This window comes from Esox lucius, chromosome 3 (assembly GCF_011004845.1).
Source record: "Esox lucius isolate fEsoLuc1 chromosome 3, fEsoLuc1.pri, whole genome shotgun sequence".
Classification (NCBI taxonomy): Eukaryota; Metazoa; Chordata; class Actinopteri; order Esociformes; family Esocidae; genus Esox; species Esox lucius.
This window is the reverse complement of record NC_047571.1, coordinates 35,599,373-35,622,431: the sequence shown is the minus strand read 5'-3', so window position 1 is coordinate 35,622,431 and position 23,059 is coordinate 35,599,373. Positions and strand designations below refer to the sequence as shown.

Sequence of the window (23,059 nt, the reverse complement as noted above, 5' to 3'; positions counted from 1 at the left end):
CTCCTGGTAGTGTCTTGTCGTTTGACTTGCTAATATCTTTCTATAAATCAACAATTAAACTGCAGTTAAAGCATCCGCCATCCATTTGCTTGAAATGCGAGAATTTCAATACGATGATAACTTGTTTACAATGGGCTCATCTCCTCGTGAGTTCGAACCCCACCCCTGGTAGTGTCTTGTCGTTTGACTTGCTAATATCTTTCTATAAATCAACAATTAAACTGCAGTTAAAGCATCCGCCATCCATTTGATTGAAATGCGAGAATTTCAATACGATGATAACTTGTTTGAAAAGCACTCCAGGATCCGACCAACCAGGATGGCTGAGTGGTTTAATTCATGTTGGTATTTCAATTCCAGTACTAGAAAACAGGTTTGAAAAGTGGTTGACCCAGAGCCAACCAGGAAGTCTGAGTGGTTAAGGCGCTGGACTTGACATCCAATGGACTCATCTCCTCGTGAGTTCGAACCCCACTCCTGGTAGTGTCTTGTCTTTTGACTTGCTAATATCTTTCTATAAATCAACACTTAAACTGCAGTTCAAGCTTCCACCATCAATTTACTTAAAATGCATGTCAGACGGCCACATGTTTAAGAAGGGTGTTGAAAATATTATGTTCCTTCAATAATCACTCATACACCATTTAGCCAATATATTCATTTACTGAATGGTAAATCCACATTTAAAACAATGTTGCAAGCATAGAAATAATTTTACTATGATATTGTATCCCAGTATTTATAGGCACAATTCAATACTCAGTAGTTGCCAAGCTGAAAAGAAAAAAAGTGTTGAATCAATTGGAATTGAAAGGAAACAATAGTCACATGATCGCCACATTCAAATGATGAACAACCTGTAAAAAGCCACACTTTTCTTTATAAGTTCTCACCTTGTCTAAATGACCCTGCCTCAGGCAAATTCCCACCAATTATATACCATTTTAAATTAGGTTCAGGTGAGCAACAGGTCATCTGTGAGTTCTTACACACTATTGTTATGTCTTCTAAGTAAATCATTTGTTTGCATTGTTGGACTTTCCACATGCATGATCATTGTTTTACTGTGTCCATCCATGGCCTTCACACTGTTATGGGGAATACGCACACATTAATCCAAATGAGGAATATGCATGAAGATAACAGACAGGTTGGATGAAAAGCTCTGTTTGAGAGGACACAAAATAGAAAACTACAAAAACTAATTTGTGCAGTTTCAGTGTGAGATCTCGGTGGTTAAGATGTTGCAATACGCTAAAAATATAACACCTCTATCCAAACAGTGACTACATTCTCAAGCTGGGAAAACTAGTTCTGGATCAGTTAGGAGCACTTATTATTTCTCATCTACAGGTAGTAGAGACACAGTGACTTCATCCAAGTCCTCAAGTGAGTCATTGATAGGTAGTTCTGCAGCAGTTTCTTCTTCTTCAGAGACCTCAGATGAGTCATCAATAGGTTTGGTGTACTGATTTGGACTGATGCTAGGTGATAAGTGATCCTCATGGATGACTGTGTTTGTGTCCACTGCTGCATGGATGTGTCTATGCCTGTCAAGGTGTCCTTGTTGAGTGAAGCTCTTCCCACAGATGGTGCAGTGATAGGGCCTCTCTCCTGTGTGAGTCCTCTGATGAGCCTGGAGGTGAGCTAGCTGGGAGAACCCCCTCCCACATTCAGAGCAGTGGTGAGGTTTCTCCCCTGTGTGGGTCTGGCTGTGTTTCCTCAGAGCCCCAGAGTTAATAAACTTCTTGCCACAGGTGGAGACAGAGCAGACATATGGTCTCTCTCCAGAGTGAATCCTCTGATGATCTTTAAGAGCACTTGGGTGGGAAAAGGTCTTCAGACACACCAAGCACTTATACGGCCTCTCTCCTGTGTGAGAACGCATGTGTTGGATCAACTGGCCAGAGTTGGAGAATCTCCTTCCACAGTCAGGGAAAGAGCATGGGTAAGGCTTCTCTCCTGTGTGAGTTCTATGGTGAATCTGTAAGTGCTCCAGCTTGGAGAAACTCTTTCCGCACTCTGTGAAAGTGCAGTGGAAAGGCTTCTCTCCAGTGTGTGTTCTCTTGTGTTTGGCCAGGCCTCCTGGCTGACTAAAGCTTTTTCCACAGACCAGACAGTGGTAGGGTCTTTCCCCGGTGTGGATAACCTGGTGACTCCGCAAGTTGCCAGAGTGGCTGAAGCGCCGACCACATTCAGAGCAGCCATACGGCCTCTCACCTGTGTGAGTGCGTATGTGTCTGCGCAGGGTTGAAGAGTTGTAGAAATGCTTCCCACAGGCTATGCATGGATAGTTGGTTTTGGTGGACTGATGACACTGCTGGTTCTCCTGCAGAGATTCTGAAGGGTCTTTAGCCTGGTTTATACTGACACCTGTATGAAGGATGGGGAACAGACATAATGGTCAATTGTTGATCACTTAGCTTTGTATTTTTCAATGGCACATGAACTATTGGTGCTATTGCAGACCAAAATGTTGTCCATCTAAAAACGAAGCCTTATTTTAAGTTACTCTTATTTGACCTACTTTAGACTAAATGTCTAAGAAATATATAGTATGGAAGCAGTCCATTAATGTAGCAAAAGATGCAAACTCACTTGAAAACAGTAAGTTAGCCTACATTATTTTTCATTACCAAGGCCTGGGAACTGCAGTTTTGTGCTGGAGACTAAACAGTGGAAGAGAATCACATGGCAGCCAAGAAAGCACACAGATTTTGAGGAATTTGGAGAAGTAACAACAGCTCCACATACCTGTTTTGTGTGCAGAAATAGTAAGGCATATTGATATACTAAGGCGAATAGATATAATGATGCATAGAGATATACTGAGGCATAGAGATATAATGATGCATAGAGATATACTGAGGCATAGAGATATAATGATGCATAGAGATATAATGATGCATAGAGATATACAGAGGCATAGAGATATAATGATGCATAGAGATATACAGAGGCATAGAGATATAATGAGGCATAGAGATATACTGAGGCATAGAGATATAATGATGCATAGAGATATACAGAGGCATAGAGATATAATGATGCATAGAGATATACAGAGGCATAGAGATATAATGATGCATAGAGATATACAGAGGCATAGAGATATACAGAGGCATAGAGATATAATGATGCATAGAGATATAATGATGCATGGAGATATACAGAGGCATGGAGATATACAGAGGCATGGAGATATACTGAGGCATGGAGATATACTGAGGCATGGAGATATACTGAGGCATGGAGATATACTGAGGCATGGTGATATACTGAGGCATGGAGATATACTGAGGCATGGTGATATACTGAGGCATGGAGATATACTGAGGCATGGTGATATACTGAGGCATGGAGATATACTGAGGCATGGAGATATAATGATGCATGGAGATATAATGATGCATAGAGATATACAGAGGCATGGAGATATACAGAGGCATGGAGATATACTGAGGCATGGAGATATACTGAGGCATGGAGATATACTGAGGCATGGAGATATACTGAGGCATGGAGATATACTGATGTATAGAGATATACTGAGGTATAGGGATGTACTGAGATATAGGGATATACTGATGCATAGAGATATACTGATGCATAGAGATATACTGAGGCATAGAGATATACTGATGTATAGAGATATACTGAGGTATAGGGATATACTGAGATATAGGGACATACTGATGCATAGAGATATACTGATGCATAGAGATATACTGATGCATAGAGATATACTGATGCATAGAGATATACTGATGCATAGAGAAATACTGATGCATAGAGAAATACTGATGCATTGAGATACTGAGGCCTATGGATTTACTGTGGCATGCAGATATACAGAGGGAGATACACCGATCAGCCATAACGTTATGACCACCTGCCTAATATTGTGTAGGTCCCTCTTTTGGCACCAAAATGCCATCAGGGAATACAGTTGCCATGAAAAGGTGCACAATGCTCAGGTAGGTGGTACGTGTCAAAGTAACATCCATATGAATGGCAGAACCCAAGGTTTCCCAGCAGAACATTGCCCAAAGCATCACACTGCCTCCGCCGGCTTGACTCCTTCCCTTCTTCCCATAGTGCATTCTGGCGCCATGTGTCCTCCATGTAAGCGACACACGGCCATCCACGTGATGTAAAAGGAAATGTGATTCATCAGACCAGGCCATCTTCTTCCATTGCTCCATGGTCCAGTTCTGATTCTGTAAAAGCACTTTGTGACAACTGCTCGTCTGTTGGATCGGACCACACGGGCCAGCTTTCATCAGTATGCATCAATGAGCCCATGACCCTGTTGCCGGTTCACCACTTTTACTTCCTTGGACCACTTTTGATAGGTACTGACCACTGCAGACTGGGAGCAAGGGCTGCAGTTTGAGTTGCTCTGACCCAGTCGTCTAGCCATCATAATTTGGCCCTTGTCAAAGTCGCTCAGATCCTTAGGTTTGCCCATTTTTCCTGCTTCTAACACATCAACTTTGAGTGGTTCACTTGCAGCCTAATATATCCCACCCACTGACAGGTGCCATAATAATGAGATTATCAATGTTATTCCCTTCACCTCTCAGTGGTCATAATCTTATGGCTGATCGGTGTACTGAGGCAGACATACTGAGGCAGACATTCTGAGGCAGACATTCTGAGGCAGACATACTGAGGTTCACTGGGCAAGGCTCTATTTACTTTTCAATTTCCAAATAATTTAAGAATATCTTACTGTTCTGTTCAATGTTTATTTTCATTTAACTGTGCTTGATTAAAAATGTAATTGTTGAATTTAAGTTCTTGATAGAAAAATAATTTAAATGGTGACAACCATTTTACAGCATAGAGGATTTCCACATTCTGCAGACCTGCCAATTCAAGAGACTTGATTCAAGAGAGACTGTAATCTCAGATGTTGTTTCATAGTGTTATACTAAAATAGATCAGAGTATATATAGAGGTTCTCTGTCATGTTCTATAATCAGCAGACTTACTGTGTTCTTCCAAGTGACACGGTACCTCTTCTGGTTCCTCCTTCACACCCCAGGATAACCCTACTGTAAAGGGAATAAAAGACATTTCAGTAATTTAGCTGACATTTATCTAGAGCTAGACCCATAGCCTCTAAAAATATTCTAATCCAATGATTATAATTATTATTTTATTAGGTATTTAATTAAATAGTAAATTCATAGTGTAATATTGGACTATACACATCCCAAAAAGTATCAGTGTTTAACTACACGATCCATTCCCAGGATTTGGTACTTACTGGGATCACCTGAATAATCCACCATCTCTCCTTCTTCATTCTTTACTACAACGTTGATCCCGAGTAGCGTTACTGGATCACAGTCCACTGTATTCACTGATGCCATCTCTAAAGCTAGCCCTTCGTTTCTTCTCTTACCATGTATGGCTAATTTTTGTCAGCGGTTAGCTTGCTATGAAGCAAAATAAGCATATAAACTCTAAACAATTTTTTAAAAATATAACTGGTCACATGTAGAGCGAAATCCTCCGGCTATTCCAAGTGGGCCATCGTTAAATCTGATTCTGTATAACAGCTAGTTAACATTAAGCACTTGAAAGTCTTAATGTAGACGTTGCTAAACATTCCTTTCCATTTCTTACGCGTTTACCCGGACGGAATTTTGGGAAGCAACCTTAGCGTGGTGCATCCTGGGAGACAGAGTTTCTGATTTTGGAGCGTACCAATTAGGTAAAACACATTTACCAATCATATAAACATAAACTCGTTTATAATGGCTGACTGAAACGTAAACGTAAAAGTTATTTCGTGTTGATATCTTGATTACCAACTCTTTATGTCGTTGAGTCACAACCACGAATGATATACACGTTGATAAACACCTTCGCCCCCCTTTTCTATCTTAACGAGTACTTTCCGTTCACCCGTTCAACTTCTTTTTGATCAGCTCAATACCGCCGAGAGCACGCAGTAAACTTCGACTCAGCTGTAAAACGTCGATTTAACACAGAGTGAGTAATACGAACGTATTTTCCATCACGGCAAAATATGTATATCCAAGTGTAAATGTTAATGTAGTTTGAAAACACGTCTAAAATAAGATATTTTATCGCCACGTGGCTGAGTGAGCTGTACAATTCTGCATGTTTAACTTCAGTTGAAGTTTGTAGTCTCTGAGTGACACCCTTCAAACTACAGCTTCGAATCCCAACCACACAGTTGGGTAGAATCTTGGCCCTGCACCGTGTGTTGACAGAGTAAAATCATCCACGCTTAGTAACTGCACTGCCATTTGTGAAAAGAAATAAATAAAAAAGATTTATACATGGGAAGTGGTCATGACCTACATTACTGCAGTATGTCAATCGGTAGATAATGTATATTTTGTTGCTAACCTAACTTGTATCCGGCGGTACTTACTAATATCTCATTTTGACCGGCCTGTCTGTAATAAAAAATAGAACTTGCAAATTCTCATTAGTTAATTTCATGAACTATTATGAAGGTCTTGTGTACCAGTGTCTAAACTGATCCTGTTTGTGTAATAATGTGTTTAGGAATCCTATAGGCTGAGAACATCAAGGTGAGTGTTTGCAGCTTGATCTGCTGCTCACACAGTACCTGTCTTTGTGGTTTTGGTTTAAACTGTGTGAATATTTTTTTTGAGTTCGGTTTGATACAGTTGTAAGTTCTGCATTTCTCTGCATGTTTGAGAGGAAGATGACCTGGTGTGTTCCCTATGACACTCCGTTCCCTGTCCAGGGGCCATAAGTAGCCTACTGACTAGGGAGCAGTGTGGCATTGAGGGGTTCAGTGACTCTCTGCACAGCAGGTTTACTGCTGTGCAGAAACGGCTTGTCAAGGCGTCAGCTGCCTGTAGAAACGGCTTGTCAAGGCGTCAGCTGCCTGTAGAAACGGCTTGTCAAGGCGTCAGCTGCCAGTAGAAACTGTAGAAACTGCTTGTCAAGGCTTCAGCTGCCTGTAGAAACTGCTTGTCAAGGCTTCAGCTGCCTGTAGAAACGGCTTGTCAAGGCTTCAGCTGCCTGTAGAAACGGCTTGTCATGGCTGTGTGTTTATAATGTAGATCAGCGGGCTGAAACATGCCTCTCCTGTCCTGATATTTTATGTAAACCTCCTTGAACTTGTGCCTGGCAGGGTCACTGGCTCTCTGCTGCAGCATGTCTGGTAAATCAGCAGAGGCTGTTTGGATGTGCTTTGATTGACTTTTGATCTGTACTGAATATGTGTTGAAGATTTTGTTTCAATACATGCAGTCCAATTCAAGTCCAATGTGAAATTGATCAAAGCTTTTTTTCCCAGCTTTTATGCTTCTGACAGGTTTGACCCTGGAGGACCCTGACCTTTATTATTGTCAGTGTTGTATACTCTTCTTCTTAACTCTCACTACGTAGTTGTCGGGTGCCATGTCACAAGAATGTCATTGTGCAGGATGACGCTGTTGTTCGGTGCATCAGACAATAAACCTTGAAACTGCTGTTTAAGTGTAATGAGAACAGTTTGTGTTAAAATGCAGCTTTAACATTCCATCTAAAGTGTTTGGTCAATTAGTGTTTTCCCTGGTGTTTGAACCACTATGGAATCCTACTGCCTGGCTTACTGCCTGGCTTACTGCCTGGCTTACTGCCTGGCTTACTGCCTCCTGCCTCGTCCCCCCTAACCTCCATATGGACTAATCTCACCCTCAACCCCCCCCAGATTCTCCCTGTCTCCCCCCCACACACACAAGATGGAGTCAAGCAGTGACCCCTCTGACCCGCCCACGGATCGCTCCCAGCCCATCCCTCATCGTCCTAATGGACCAGTGATGATGGGGTTCCGAAATGCTAGTGGGAGGACTCCGAATCCGTCCTCCCAGTCGGAGAGCCTGGCCTCAGGGGCTGCAAGTGATCCAGCAGCAGGGTTGTACGGGCAGAGCCCTAACCTGCACGGCATGATGGGAGAGATGGTCTGGTACAACCGCAGCATCTCCGGGCAGGTTGAGAGCGCCAGCCAGCGCCCAGCCGGGACCCTGCCCTCCTCCCCAAAGGACAACCACAACACTGGCCGCACACTCACCTTCCGCTCCAAACGCCCCCATCCCCCGCAGGAGGAAGGGGAGGAGCATCACACCTCTCATGGCTCCTCCTCTCGTGGTGGTGGGCGTGTCCAGCATGCACCATCCTCCTCTGAGCCACATCATGGCAAGGGGGGGGCTAAGGGTATCAGAAGGAGGGGCCACTCTGAGACCGAGAGTCCTCAGAGGAAGTATGAACTTTGACCCTTAATGCTTCCCCCTTACCTTAGAGCTTTTGTTTTGTCAGATTTAGTACATTTTATGTTTTTATTATTATTTGTGCTGCTAACTACTTATTGATTTAGTAGCCTTGTCAATCATGACCTTTCAAGTAAGAGTTGTCTGCCTTTTGAGTGTCCAGAATGTACAGAGGTGAAATTGGCTTTCAAAAGTCTGCATTTTCAAAATGCAGACCCTCAATCTGCATTGAAGAATTTTTCCTTGTGTTCTATTTAAAAAATACAGTCAAACTCAGTGCTCTAGTATGCAATAAATGATAGTCTTACTGAATTCTGAGTGAACAGGTTTGTTCACGTGCTTAAAATCACAGGTTGGTGATAACTGAGCTTATAGTAGTTGTACTCAATCGATAGTGTTGAGGAAATATGTATGCTGCAATCGCGTGTGGTAGAATGACAAGCTATGAAAACTCAGCGATCACTATTCGCTGAATTATTGAAATTGGATTTCTTAAATGATACGGGATTAAGCACGTTTGTAAAGCGGACTACCTCCCTGCCTTCGTTCCAAATGTACCTTTCTTCACCCTAATCTTGTAACTAGGGTAGGTTTCAAATTTCATGCTAGCTAGTCTTTGGTGTTAGCCTAGAAACTTACAGGAGAGTCTAATGGGACGAAAGTAGCAATGTTAACCAATGACATGGACACCTAGTCAACGAATATGCACCTTGCAGCTTCTCCCATCACACACTCCCCATTGCAGAGAGAACAGAGAGCATTTAGCTAAGGTGTTAATGATCCCACTGTTCAGTGTACAATAAAAGTTGGGGCATAATTTGAATTTAAACTCATTGTCAAATGGCCTGTGTTAAGGCAGCCTCTTATGTACTGTAGGCTAGACCGTCATGACCATTCAGTCAGTCTGCCTTATGAGAAGAAGTATCCAGAATGTAGGCTGGGCAGTCAGGGAACCCCTCCTGTAACATGATACTCTAACATCCAGATATACAAGGACATGCTTTCATAACAACTCTAAAAATAAAGAGCCACAAGTTTGCTTTGGGAGCTGTAAGTAACTGAGTTATCTGAAATCTGTTGAGGAGTACTGTTGTGGTAGTGGTTAGGGGTGTGTCTGGTTTTCCTCAGGAGTACTGGTGTGGTAGTGGTTATGGGTGAGTCTGGTTTTCCTCAGGAGTACTGGTGTGGTAGTGGTTAGGGGTAAGTCTGGTTGTACTCAGGAGTACTGGTGTGGTAATGGTTAGGGGTGAGTCTGGTTTTCCTCAGGAGTACTGGTGTGGTAGTGGTTAGGGGTGAGTCTGGTTGTACTCAGGAGTACTGGTGTGGTAGTGGTTAGGGGTGAGTCTGGTTGTACTCAGGAGTACTGGTGTGGTAGTGGTTAGGGGTGAGTCTGGTTGTACTCAGGAGTACTGGTGTGGTAGTGGTTAGGGGTGAGTCTGGTTTTCCTCAGGAGTACTGGTGTGGTAGTGGTTAGGGGTGAGTCTGGTTTTCCTCAGGAGTACTGGTGTGGTAGTGGTTAGGGGTGAGTCTGGTTTTCCTCAGGAGTACTGGTGTGGTAGTGGTTAGGGGTGAGTCTGGTTTTCCTCAGGAGTACTGGTGTGGTAGTGGTTAGGGGTGTGTCTGGTTGTACTCCGGAGTACTGGTGTGGTAGTGGTTAGGGGTGAGTCTGGTTTTCCTCAGGAGTACTGGTGTGGTAGTGGTTAGGGGTGAGTCTGGTTTTCCTCAGGAGTACTGGTGTGGTAGTGGTTAGGGGTGTGTCTGGTTGTACTCCGGAGTACTGGTGTGGTAGTGGTTAGGGGTGAGTCTGGTTTTCCTCAGGACTAACCTACTGTGTTGTTGGGAAAAGGCCTATTTGTCAGTTTGTGCAGATGTTTAACTGAGATTTGGCTTCCACATTTAACCCAACATTTCCTAATTTGAGGTGGAGTGGGGAGCTTCTTTAATGTGCAAGTAAGGGTTAACAGATGTTTCACTCAGGCCGCTCTGGGATTAATGCTGTCATCCTTTAGTCGGAGGGTCTAACCGCCGGGCTGCCTGTTGTCTGTAGTGGGTTTGGAGGTCATGTGATAGTGTTCTGGGGCCTGAATGGTGGGTTAAGACCACCCCATTGTTCTCCTAAAGCCTCCGGTCTGCAGACGAGACGTTTTTTCTGCTGCAGTGAAAGAAGATATGTCTGTGTCGGGCGGATGACTGGTTCCAGTCAGAAGGCTGTGTGCGGTTTTGTGGCTGTGTGCGGAGTCAGACATCCCCTTAGAAAAGCTAAGAAAGCTGCGTCCGTTTCTAGTGAAGCATTGCATACAGGAGAAGCAGTGCCTGAAAATGAGAGCAGCCTCGGTCAAACTCACCTACCCCATGTGCTCGACCAACAAATGAACAGCCTATTAATTTACCATTCCCGTAGCCTACATTTGCAGTGTGAATTATCGGCATGCAAGTTGTGATACTCCAAACGACGAGGTATCGTGGTGACATGTAGCTGTGTGTGATGTCAGCAGCTGACTGGCTCTCCATCTAGCAATCACTGTATCATTATCATGTTTACACTTTAAGTAACTTGCCTTGATGAAAAATAGTGCAATGTTGTGTTGCATCATTACAAATTTACTGTTAGGCCTATACAGTAAGGGGGCAAAAACATTTGATCCCCTGCTGATTTTATACGTTTGCCCACTGACAAAGAAATGATCAGTCTATAATTTTAATGGTAGGTTTATTTGAACAGTGAGAGACAAAAAAAATCCATAAAAACAGGTGTCAAAAATGTTATGAAAACGCCAAAATGTGATTTATAAAAATTCACGCCATAATTTTGATATAATATAACAGACCCTTAGCCTACCTGGCCTTCGGTGTCGGTGAAATGACTGACGTCTCTGGAGTCTGCCGAACACCAGCGCGGATGCCGTGGGACTCTTCCAACATCCAGGCCTACTTCCCAAGGAGCGACGATGCAATTTCAGACAGGAAATCTTCTGGAAGTGCACTATCAGGGCCTGCTATCACAAGATCAACATCTGCACTGGCAATTTGTTCTCTCAATCTCGTCTTCCATTCGTGACTGTGGTGCGCTTCATCTCTGGGCCTAGGAACTGACATCGGAAAAACTGCAATAGGGAGCTCGGTATCAGCAGCAAGCTTGCGTAGAGGCTCTTATGGCTCAGAATCAAGGACAAATCTGAAGGGAGGGGATGATCGTTGAAATTCTCGCGTTGCTTCTCACCACACGCAAGAACAATGCCGGCTGGATTCTACCTCAGCAGTGGACCTTTCGGGGGCCTTGCCGTGAGTCCAAGCATTGCTTCCTCATCGGGGTGCCGAACAGGAGCGTTTCAACCCTGCTGGCTGCCATTCTAGAACACGCCGAACACTCGGACATTTGGAAGGGCTACAAGGCTCGAGCAGGAGGATGCAGGCTTCGAACACTTCAGATTATCGCTACAACTTTGTGAATCCCGACGCTGGCGTGCACACAATGTTTGGAGAGGATGTCTGGATCGAAAAGTGGCGGAGTGTGGAAAGTTGAAATAACAAGCATCAGGGCACAGATTTCCTCAAGTCCTACCTGGCGAAGTTCATGTGGAGGAGCTTTGTTGGAGAAGAGGATCCGTTCAACGCTATTTTGGATAAAGTGAAGAATCGCTGGCCTACAATTATTGAAGAATTGTGGTCTTGTTGCCTATCCCTTATTTTTTATTGGCGTTTGAAATACAAAATTCAAAAATAGTTCAAAACTCTGAGGTTCAGTTAATTGGAATGTACCAAACTTTATTTTTGAATATGATTCGTCCTCCTTTTCGTCAGTGGGTTTTTCATTGGCTTACTCCAGGAAAATGTTGTCACTTAACAACATAATGAACAGTAGCTAGCAGCAGACCGGTGGCAAGTGAGCAATGTCGAGTCGTCGTAACAGGTATTTTGTGACTTTTGGTACAAACGTTTACTTGCCAAACTAAATCTACCTGCATTTGGCACTTGACAGGTGTTAATTTCAGGCTTTTGTACCAGTGAGGAAATGTATCATTTTTCATGTTAGACATTTAAGCAGATGCTCTTATCCAGAGCGATTTGCAGCCAGGTGATAATACGACAGCACTGTTGAGGAGTAGGTCCATTCAAATAAATGAATTGATTATTGGTAAAGGTCATTGCTGGAAAGACCATACAAATAATAAGCATAGTTTACAAAAAACAAGACTACTGTGGTGTTGGCAGTGGAACTTTTATCCCTCCATTTTTCCTTCTCTCCATCAGTATCATCATGTCCGCTGTGCAGTGCCTTGCTGAGGAGAACATCTGGTTTGAGAAGCCACATTACGATGAGGCTGAGAGACGCTTCTACGAGGGAGCCAATGGTCCCTGCACACACAGCCAGGTACACACACACACAATACTGGCCCACCCATTCCACTTGTACTTCAAATGAGAGTCAACATGATTTGGCACACTTGGGTTGGCATGACGGTAAAGTTGACAGTTGGCGAAGCCTCACCCCATTTTGTCATCCTGGCATTAGCAACACTGTCATTAAGCGTCAGTATTTTTGCTTTGTGGCACCCCAAACTGTTGTGCATACCAACTGAATCTTCTCTGGGTAGATTCTACTCCTTACTTTCTGGGCAGGCTTGTCATCTAGAACCTACTCTGAACTGTCAATCTGATTGTTGACCTGTTCTGAGAGGTTTTGTGGACTGACTGGCTGTGTCTAAACATACTGTACTTCCAATGTGTTGGCTGTGAACTAACATGTTTACACACACAAATGTGTGGTGTAAACCATTGCCTGTACTGGTAGATTTGTTGGTGGTGGTTAAGGAGTGGAAAAACCTCAGGGGAGAGGAAATGCTATTCTACCAGTACCTTCAAATCCAGCTAGCTGCCCTGTGTCTGTGTTTCTGCTTCTGTCTGTGCCTGTGTCTCACCTGCATTGTCTTCCCCGCCCTCATCTACCCCTTCACCCCCCACCCTGACTGCTTGGTGCTGCCCCCTGCAGGACAGTGCAACTAGTGTCATCCTGCACGACATTGTTCTTGCCCGCCAGAATATCAAGAATTCCCTAGACGGAGTGAGTACTGTCCTCTACTGTCCTCTGCTCCACTCTAGTTCTACTGTCCTGTACTGCCCTCTACTGTCCTGTACTGCCCTCTACTGTCCTGTACTGCCCTCTACTGTCCTGTACTGTCCTCTACTGTCCTGTACTGTCCTCTACTGTTCTGTAGTTCTACTGTCCTGTACTGCCATCTACTGTTCTGTAGTTCTACTGTCCTGTACTGTCCCCTACTGTCCTGTAGTTCTACTGTTCTGTACTGTCCCCTACTGTTCTGTACTGCCCTCTACTGTTCTGTAGTTCTACTGTTCTGAACTGTCCTCTACTGTTCTGTACTGTCCTCTACTCCTCTGTAGTTCTACTGTTCTGTACTGTCCTCTACTCCTCTGTAGTTCTACTGTCCTGTACTGTCCTCCTACTGTTCTGCTGTTCTGTAGTGTCCTCTACTCCACTGGATATTTACTGTTCTGTACTGTCCTCTACTCTGTAGTTCTACTGTTCTGTACTGTCCTCTACTGTTCTGTACTGTCCTCTACTCCTCTGTAGTTCTACTGTTCTGTACTGTCCTCTTAACTGTAGTTCTACTGTCCTCTCCTTTAATCCACTGTAGTCCTGCTGTTCTGTACAACTTTGTCCCCTACTGTAGATCTACTGTACTTCTGTTGTTCTGCCCATTACCAATAGTAAGAAATGCTGTATGTTCAGTACAACCCTGTGCTGGCTTGCCTTTCCCTCTGTTCTAAAGAGAATTCCCCTGGGCAGTGAAGGAAACATTGCCACTTTTGTAAGGTGACACCTTTCAGTTGGTACATTAAATTAGTCTCCCAGCTCTCTTGTCACTAAAGACCAATTGACACTGATTGTAAGATCAAGGGTGTTAACCTCGGTGTCCTGACATGTTCCTGTTGTGGCCACCTGACCATCCCCATCTTCCAGTTGGCTTGTCCTCTCTTGCCCCCCATAACAAACAATGTATTGGGTCTGGGTGGACGCGGGTCTGGGTGGACGCGGGTCTGGGTGGACGCGGGTCTGGCTGGACGCGGGTCTGGCTGGACGCGGGTCTGGGTGGACGCGGGCCGGACACGGGTCTGGGTGGACTCGGGTCTGGCTGGACGCGGGTCTGGGTGGATGCGGGCCGGACACGGGTCTGGGTGGACGCGGGTCTGGCTGGACGCGGGTCTGGGTGGACGCGGGTCTGGGTGGACGCGGGCCGGACACGGGTCTGGCCGGACACGGGTCTGGCTGGACTCGGGTCTGGCTGGACGCGGGTCTGGCTGGACGCGGGTCTGGGTGGATGCGGGCCGGACACGGGTCTGGGTGGACGCGGGTCTGGCTGGACGCGGGTCTGGGTGGATGCGGGTCTGGGTGGACGCGGGTCAGTTCGTCATAGTGATACCTGCTATATTCAATCTACAAGCTGTTCTTAAATTCTTTCCCCTCCTGTTGACAGTAGTACACCTTCTCTTCACGTTCTGCATCTGTCTTTCTCCTGTCCTCTCTGTACCTTTCTATGTTTGTCCTCCCTTCCCCATATGATCCAGGTGAAGATAGCCCTCCAAGCTAAAGAGCAAGGTAAAGGACACTCCCGTCCCCAGAAGCGCCAACACAGGAATGTAAGTCTTCATGAAAAGGCCTTCTGTAGGACAGACAGGTGCATGTCTCTGAGACCCACTGTAGGACAGAAGGGTGATTGTCTCTGAGACCCTTTTTTAGGACAGACAGGTGCATGTCTCTGAGACCCCCCCCCTTTCGTTTTTTTGGACAGAGAGGTGCATGTACAGGTGTTGGTCATAAAATTTGAATATCATCAAAAAGTTGATTTATTTCAGTAATTCCATTCAAAAGGTGAAACTTGTATAATGTATACATTCATTTCACACAGACTGATATATTTCAAGTGTTTATTTCTTTGAATTTTGATGATTATAACTAACAACTAATGAAAACCCCAAATTCAGTATCTCAGAAAATTAGAATATTGTGAAAAGGTTCAATATTGAAGACACCTGGTGCCACACTATAATCAGCTAATTAACCCAAAACACCTGCAAAGTCCTTTAAATGGTCTCTTAGTCTAGTTCTGTAGGCTACACAATCATGGGGAAGACTGCTGACTTGACAGCTGTCCAAAAGACAACCATTGACACCTTGCACAAGGAGGGCAAGACACAAAAGGTCATTGCTAAAGAGGCTGGCTGTTCACAGAGCTCTGTGTCCAAGCACATTAATATAGAGGCGAAGGGAAGGAAAAGATGTGGTAGAAAAAAGTGTACAAGCAATAGGGATAACCGCACCCTGGAGAGGATTGTGAAACAAAACCCATTCAGAAATGTGGGGGAGATTCACAAAGAGTGGACTGCAGCTGGAGTCAGTGCTTCAAGAACCACCACGCACAGACGTATGCAAGACATGGGTTTTAGTTGTCGCATTCCTTGTGTCAAGCCACTCTTGAACAAGACAAGCACTTCATGCTTCCTGCTGCTGACCAACTTTATGGAGATGCAGATTTCATTTTCCAACAGGACTTGGCACCTGCACACAGTGTTTAAGGACCATGGTATCCCTGTTCTTAATTGGCCAGCAAACTTGCCTGACCTTAACCCAATAGAAAATCTATGGGGTATTGTGAAGAGGAAGATGCGATACACCAGACCCAACAATGCAGAAGAGCTGAAGGCCACTATCAGAGCAACCTGGGCTCTCATAACACCTGAGCAGTGCTGTACATGCTCATACTTTTCATGTTCATACTTTTCAGTTAGCCAACATTTCTAAAAATATTTTTTTTGTATTGGTCTTAAATAATATTCAAATTTTCGGAGATACTGAATTTGGGATTTTCATTAGTTGTCCGTTATAATCATCACAATTAAAATAAATAAACATTTGAAATATATCAGTCTGTGTGTAATGAATTCATATAATATACAAGTTTCACTTTTGAATGGAATTACTGAAATAAATCAACTTTTTGATGATATTCTAATGACCAGCACGTGTGTGTGTGTGTGTGTGTGTGTGTGTGTGTGTGTGTGTGTGTGTGTGTGTGTGTGTGTGTGTGTGTGTGTGTGTGTGTGTGTGTGTGTGTGTGTGTGTGTGTGTGTGTGTGTGTGTGTGTGTGTGTGTGTGTGTGTGTGTGTGTGTGTGTGTGTGTGTGTGTATATGTATGTATATATGTGTATGTATGTGTATGTATGTATGTGTATGTATGTATGAGAGACCCTCTGCAGGTCAGACAGGTTAAAAGTCCCTAAAGCCTTCTGTAGGACAGACGGGTTCATGTCTGAGACCCACTGTAGGACAGACGGGTGCATGTCTCTGAGACTCATTGTAGGACAGACGGGTGCATGTCTCTGAGACTCACTGTAGGACAGACGGGTGCATGTCTCTGAGACCCACTGTAGGACAGACGGGTGCATGTCTCTGAGACTCATTGTAGGACAGACGGGTGCATGTCTCTGAGACCCACTGTAGGACAGACGGGTGCATGTCTCTGAGACCCACTGTAGGACAGACAGGTGCATACCGAACCTCAACCACCTTTTAGCTGTACTAAATCACCCCTCTATTCAGTCCCAACCAGAGGATGAGTTGACTGAGGGTGCTTTTTCTATATCATATAATTAGCAGTGTTTATGGGGAAACAAATTTGGGGGCACAGATCCCAGATTCTATGTGGAGGAGCAAAGCCCCACGATGGATCCGGGCCTGCCTCTAATTCTTCTAAATCATTACACTTTGTCAGGGTTTTCAAAATCTGAGACAACAGACCTCCCTTCATAGCACATCAAGACATCCTCCCCATTTTCCAGGAATGAAAACATTGTAATATTTTTGATGTCCCCGCATTGAAACACATGCATGGTACAGTAGAACATTGTCCAAACACTTTGTAGTGGCAGTGAGTCGTCCTAACCGGTTTCTGCTCTTCATTGACAACCACTTTAAACCATGACAACGGTCTGCTGTTTGGTAGTTAGACCACCTTGCCTGCTTTCCATTTGACCCAACTAGTAAATGAAACTACTTCAGTAGCATTACAAACTACACAAGATATTGATCTTTGATTGCTGAATAATCAGTTTGTGTAGTAGGACAGTGAACAACAATTTATCAACTGGTTTGCAGTGGACATTCAACTAGTTAAGCACTGATTCTCTCCACTTGCGTACTGCCTCCTGCCAATTAAGCCACCGGCGTCCTCTCTTCCTCTTTTCTGGTTTGGCCCGATGGGAGACATTTCAGTTTGAAGACTGGATAGTTTATATTCAGAGTATGACATTTACATCACTGTCAGTATGTTAGTATTTCCAGTTACATTTATAATGGTCATAGCCATCGCTGTGTAAGTAAATAAATACACTGTTTATGCCTACCTCTTTTTGAATCATTGTCCTTACGACTGCTGAGGTCCCTATTTTAAAGCTATTTATAATAACAAGCTATAGTAAAATCTTGGCAAACGTGAGCAGGCACACGTTTTAACTATTATTTTTGGGAATCATGGATTCTGCGTCCTCTGGACTAAAGAGGAGAGGGACATTCTGGCTTTTTATCAGCACACAGTTCATAAGCCAGCATCTGTGATGGTATGGGGGTGCATTAGTGCACATGGAATTGGGTGACTTCCACATCTGTGAAGGCACCATTAATGCTGAACAATATATACAGGTTTTGGAGCAACATATGCTGCCATCCAGACTCTTTTTCAGGGAAGGCCTTGATTATTTCAGCAAGACAATGCCAGACCACATTCTGCATGTATTACAACAGAATGGCGCCATTGTAAAAGAGTCTGGGTGCTAAACTGGCCTGCCTGCAGTCCAGACCTGTCACCCATTGAAAACATTTGGGGCAATATGAAACAAAAAATACGACAAAGGAGACTCCAAACTGTTGAGCAGCTGATATATTATGTCAAGAAAGAATGGAAAATAATTCACTTTCAAAACTATAGCTAATGGTCTCCTCAGTTCCCAAATGCTTAGAGTATTGTTAAAAGAAGAGGTGATGCAACACAGTGGTAAACATGCCCGTCCCAACTTATTTGAAACGTGTTGCTGGCATCAAATTCAAAATGGGCATATATTATTCCAAAAACAATAACATTTCTCAGTTTCAACATTTTCTTTGTACTATTTTCAATTAAATATAGGGATACATTATTTGGACATAATTGTATTCTGTTTTTATTTGTATATCGTTATTCTAATTCTGTGATGTTATTCTAATTCTGCTGTATTGTTACTTTTGCTGTTCCTAATAACTTTCTCAATTTCTGCCTGGACTGCATTTTGGTATTATCTACAATTCTTCTTTTGGCTACTACATTCTTAAACATATTTTTACTATATACATTAACTTCCTATCTCTTTTGATTAAAGGCAAGGTGTTAGACTGATATTTCAAAAATATGAAATGTGAAACATTTAAACTTAATGTCAAGATCAGTGGGCCTAACGTGTTTTCAGAACACAAACCATTTGTTACCCAACAAGATGGATTAGTTCTCAACAGGCACCAATCAGAAAGGAGTTCCGTTCATCATGTAAAACGTGCGCATGCTCAACCATGCGCGACCGACAGCATGGTGACTGAATGTGGTCAGCTCTGTTGTGATTGGACAGTATTATCCATCCTGCATGTGAATCGTGTTCATTAACCTGTCTGTTCTGTGGATGCCCCTGTTAACACCTGCAGCCCAGTCTCACCACTGTCTCTCTGTAGTCTTCTTCTGCCAGTGGTGACCAGGATTTGGTGGCTCGTGTGAAGAGTTTGGAGTTGGAGAACCAGGGAATGCAAAAAGGTATGGGGTTAGACATGGTTAGTTATGTTCTCTAGATAATGGAGTAATATTTCCTACTGGTCCCAGAGCACTAAGGCATCTGTCTGTGCGTACGTGCGTTGCGTGCGTGCGTGCGTGTCTGTGTGTTCCAGTGGTGGAGGATCTTCGAGCCGCCCTGCTGAAGCTTGAGTCCAGAGTTCAGGTTCTGGAGAGAAGCCCTGCTGCTCCTGTTCCCTGTGCCAATGTGTGTGAGAGGCTCAGCCAGTTAACCACAGAAGATCTGTCAATCCTATATTATGACTGGTGTGATCCAGACAGAATGCTCCAGACATAGTTCTCTAGAAAATAAGTTTAGACAGTTTTAGTGAACTAAAGTATTAATTAGTTCTCTCCACGCGTCCTGGGCTATGACCGGGCAGTCTGTGAAGGTGGAGAATGGTGGGGGTGATGAGGAAGATGATGACATTGACCTTTTTGGAAGTGACGAAGAAGAGGATGCAGAGGCCGAGAAGCTGAAGGAAGAGAGGATCGCAGCATATGCTGCCAAGAAGTCCAAGAAACCTGCGCTCATCGCCAAGTCCTCTATCCTACTGGATGTCAAACCTGTATGTTCTATATCTGTCCTCTATCCTACTGGATGTCAAACCTGTATGTTCTATATCTGTCCTCTATCCTACTGGATGTCAAACCTGTATGTTCTATATCTGTCCTCTATCCTACTGGATGTCAAACCTGTATGTTCTATATCTGTCCTCTATCCTACTAGATTTCAAAAGGTGTATTTTTAATGATTCTCTGTTTCTCTGCCTGTCTTTGTCCCTCTGTCTTTCTCCGCTCCAGTGGGATGATGAGACAGACATGGCGAAGCTGGAAGAGTGTGTGAGGTCTGTGGTGGCCGATGGGCTGCTCTGGGGTCAGTCTAAACTGGTTCCTGTGGGTTACGGTATCAAGAAGCTCCAGATCGGATGTGTTGTGGAGGACGACAAGGTGGGAACAGACCTGCTGGAGGAGGAGATCACCAAGTTTGAGGACTACGTGAGTACTACACACTCATACCATACAACACACAGTCAGTCAAACTATGTAGAATCACAGAAAGAAGATATGTTCATACTAAATGTTTTAAATGTTAATTATATCTTACAGAGATGTTAAATTACAATAGACTCTTGCACTTTGTATTGACTAAAGTGAGTTAAATAGTTTTAATCAAATTGATGCATTGCATCACACGTACATCTACTGTGGTCAACATTTTGACCACTTGATCGAACATTGGAGATGGTGGGCCATATACACAAAACATTCAATCTAACCACTAGGACTCCTAAACAACACTAAGTTCTTAGCTAAGAGTTTCCTCTTAAAACCTATTCACAAAGCTGCTAAGACCAACTTTTACTAAGGAATCGGGAGAAATCTTATGCTTAAAGGAAGGGCGGGGTTGACCCCCTTGTGTTTAGTATAGCAGTACTGTAGAAGGATGTCATGTTGCCATATTGAAATAAAGATATTCAAATAAAAATGTAGGCAAACTGTCACTGAATAAACATGAAACCAAGAATGATATACTGACTAGCCAAGCATAAGTTCAGCTAAGAATGATATACTGACTAGCCAAGCATAAGTTCAGCTAAGAATGATATACTGACTAGCCAAGCATAAGTTCAGCTAAGAATGATATACTGACTAGCCAAGTATAAGTTCAGCTAAGTGTCAGTCTCTTACATGTCTGGCGGCTCATAGAGAAATGCACGTTCATCTTTTGATGGCACAATTGTGTCCCATCTATAGCACCAACTAGGGATGTCCTGATCAGGTTTTTTTCCCTCGAGTCCGAGTCATTTGATTTTGAGTATCTACCGATACCGAGTCCCGATCCGATACTTCTATAATATATAAAAAAAGAATAAAAAAGAGCGAAAAAACAGATCCAGGATGTTCCTTATTTTTTATTTAATTCACCTTGTTTTAAACATTCAACAACAGGACCTACGTACGAACTCCGGATGTCTGTGGTGAACGAAACATCCGATAACAGGACAAGTAGTTTGTCAGAAATCTTCTTATAAAGGGCTGGCAGAGCTTTCTCTGTGAAATAGTGGTGAGACGGCATTTAAAATCGAGGTTCTACGTGCTCCATAAGCATAAGAAATCCAGGGTTCTCTACAAAGGCGAATGGCAGGTCACTCATTGCGATCATTTGAGCTATCTTGACTGTGATGTCCTGCGCCTTCGCGCGGTCACGGGCATGTTTTCTCTCCTCTTCAAACACTCCTACAGCGTGAGCTGACTCGTCTTCAGCGGGGTTGACTGGGTAAACCTCCAGACCGCAGAAATACTCGCGCTTTCCGCTTCAAGCTGCTTCCGTGTTCTACTTTGCCGGCATTTAACCAATAGCGTCTCTACAACAAAGTGATACAATCCCGCACGCGTTGCTGTTTCTGTGTGGAGTCAAAAGGGTCTAACTCTGTGCCACTGCATAACTACAGATGTGTTAAATAATGAGAATATATATACATATATATCCGAGTCCTGATCGGGAGGTAAAGTCCGATTCCGATCGAGTCTGAAACCATGTGATCGGGCCCGATTTCCGATCAAGTGATCGGATCTGGACATCCCAACTAGACCGGGGGGGTGAGCTATGGCCACAAAGTCAAATTGTGTGGCCATCATGAAGAAACCAAATGATTTGTCGGACAGTGTGGGGTCTGGGGGGGGCATTTATTGTTCAATGTAATATTCTACCGACAGGTGCCTGAGACACTCAGGAGTCCTCTTGACTACTAGCTTTTCACAGATCTGGTTTTAGCGCTAAAATGCTTTGTGAAATACTCTTAGACCAAAAATGTAGGAGTCCCAAAGTTAGGACTGATGTGCCCATTTATTTAAGAGTTACTCCGAAATCATCATGTTAGGAGCTACTTTTAGCCTTAAGATGTTTTGTGAATATAGTCTCAGCAGGTTTTACCCTTCCACACTGCTGCTGTCTGTCATGTGTCACTCAGACTAGTGTTCCTAAAACTATATTTCAATATTCGTATTTTCTTAAATATATAATATTTGAATATTTACATTAATGTATGTGTGGAAAAAAGCATCTTGGCTGGTGTTCAGTGTTGTGCCCATTGTGTCCAGTAGATGGTGACGTTAGGCAATATTAGTCTGGTGAACAGCAGTAAAAATGTCATTTTAGTTTTGTAGCTATTAGACAAATGATGGATTAAATAATGGATTAAAATATACCCGGTGGTGGCATTCCTCCATTCTGTGGCTGTAAAATAGATTGGCTGTACATAGAAGGATATACTCTACATAAGAGAATTTTGCAGCTGTCCAAAAGAAATGAATCGTGTTTGTGGAATTCAGTCATTGCCACACACAATCCACCCTGCCCACCACTTTGAGATTTGGCTTCCTAGATATGTTGTTTGACAGATCAACTTGTTCAATGCTGAGGGCAGCTTGTTTCCTTGTATGTCTTTGGAAAATACCCTATTCACCAGGCCACCCTCATGGAGTCTGTATTTGACAGTTTGATCAGAAACATGGACACCAGTAGCCTGCTGGAGGTCATTTTGTAGGGCTCGGCAGTGCTCCTCCTGTTCCCAGGGTTCTAACCCTGGTACCCTGCTGCTCTTTTACCCAGGTTCTAACCCTGGTACCCTGCTGCTCTTTTACCCAGGTTCTAACCCGTATTGAGTTGGTGTGTTTTCTGTTTCAGGTTCAGAGTGTCGACGTGGCTGCCTTCAACAAGATCTGAGCCCATTCTCATCTGGTCCTGTTCCGCTCTCCACTCATCCAAAGTGTTACTGCTGCTCTTGGCTGCCAAAGTTAATAAAAACATTGAGCTTTAAGCACAAACACCTGTCTGCCGGTCTCTCTCAAACACTGACTGGAAGGAAAACCCAATATATAAATTCCTAATATGCAGTACATTTATTGTCTATTTGCAGAATA

General features: G+C 43.6%; 2 protein-coding genes across 8 annotated transcripts; one reads left to right on the top strand and one right to left on the bottom strand.

Annotated features, from left to right (window-relative positions):
- Positions 1-653: 653 nt before the first annotated feature.
- Positions 654-5,812, bottom strand: LOC105007560 (zinc finger protein 501-like). Its single transcript, XM_010866536.4, has 3 exons — positions 5,276-5,812; positions 4,998-5,060; positions 654-2,373 (listed from the first exon to the last, which is right to left on the bottom strand). The coding sequence occupies exons 1-3, from the start codon at positions 5,379-5,381 to the stop codon at positions 1,337-1,339; spliced, it is 1,206 nt and encodes a 401-aa protein (XP_010864838.1). The 5' UTR covers positions 5,382-5,812; the 3' UTR covers positions 654-1,336.
- Positions 5,813-5,904: 92 nt separating this feature from the next.
- Positions 5,905-22,963, top strand: eef1da (eukaryotic translation elongation factor 1 delta a (guanine nucleotide exchange protein)). Of its 7 annotated transcripts, XM_029116085.1 has the most exons (11): positions 5,921-6,006; positions 6,553-6,578; positions 7,712-8,260; positions 12,519-12,639; positions 13,258-13,329; positions 14,853-14,924; positions 19,039-19,117; positions 19,249-19,340; positions 19,516-19,701; positions 19,937-20,131; positions 22,824-22,963. In XM_029116085.1, exons 3-11 carry the CDS (start codon positions 7,743-7,745, stop codon positions 22,860-22,862), a joined length of 1,374 nt encoding a protein of 457 aa, XP_028971918.1. In that variant the 5' UTR covers positions 5,921-6,006; positions 6,553-6,578; positions 7,712-7,742; the 3' UTR covers positions 22,863-22,963. The 7 variants fall into 7 exon arrangements, with proteins under 7 accessions (XP_028971935.1, XP_028971938.1, XP_028971918.1 ...); XM_029116103.1 differs by lacking the exon at positions 7,712-8,260; XM_029116092.1 differs by lacking the exon at positions 13,258-13,329.
- Positions 22,964-23,059: the final 96 nt, after the last annotated feature.

Bases quoted from the DNA above. Each gene is read 5' to 3' on its own strand.
- LOC105007560 (XM_010866536.4), bottom strand. From the start codon at position 5,381: ATGGCATCAGTGAATACAGTGGACTGTGATCCAGTAACGCTACTCGGG. The intron at 5,061-5,275 runs GTAAGTACCAAA...TTCCCTTTACAG, and splicing joins GGATTATTCAGGTGATCCCA to TAGGGTTATCCTGGGGTGTG. The intron at 2,374-4,997 runs GTAAGTCTGCTG...TCCTTCATACAG, and splicing joins GTGTCACTTGGAAGAACACA to GTGTCAGTATAAACCAGGCT.
- eef1da (XM_029116085.1), top strand. From the start codon at position 7,743: ATGGAGTCAAGCAGTGACCCCTCTGACCCGCCCACGGATCGCTCCCAG. The intron at 8,261-12,518 runs GTATGAACTTTG...TCTCTCCATCAG, and splicing joins ACCGAGAGTCCTCAGAGGAA to TATCATCATGTCCGCTGTGC. The intron at 19,341-19,515 runs GTGTGTGAGAGG...ATGACCGGGCAG, and splicing joins CTCCTGTTCCCTGTGCCAAT to TCTGTGAAGGTGGAGAATGG.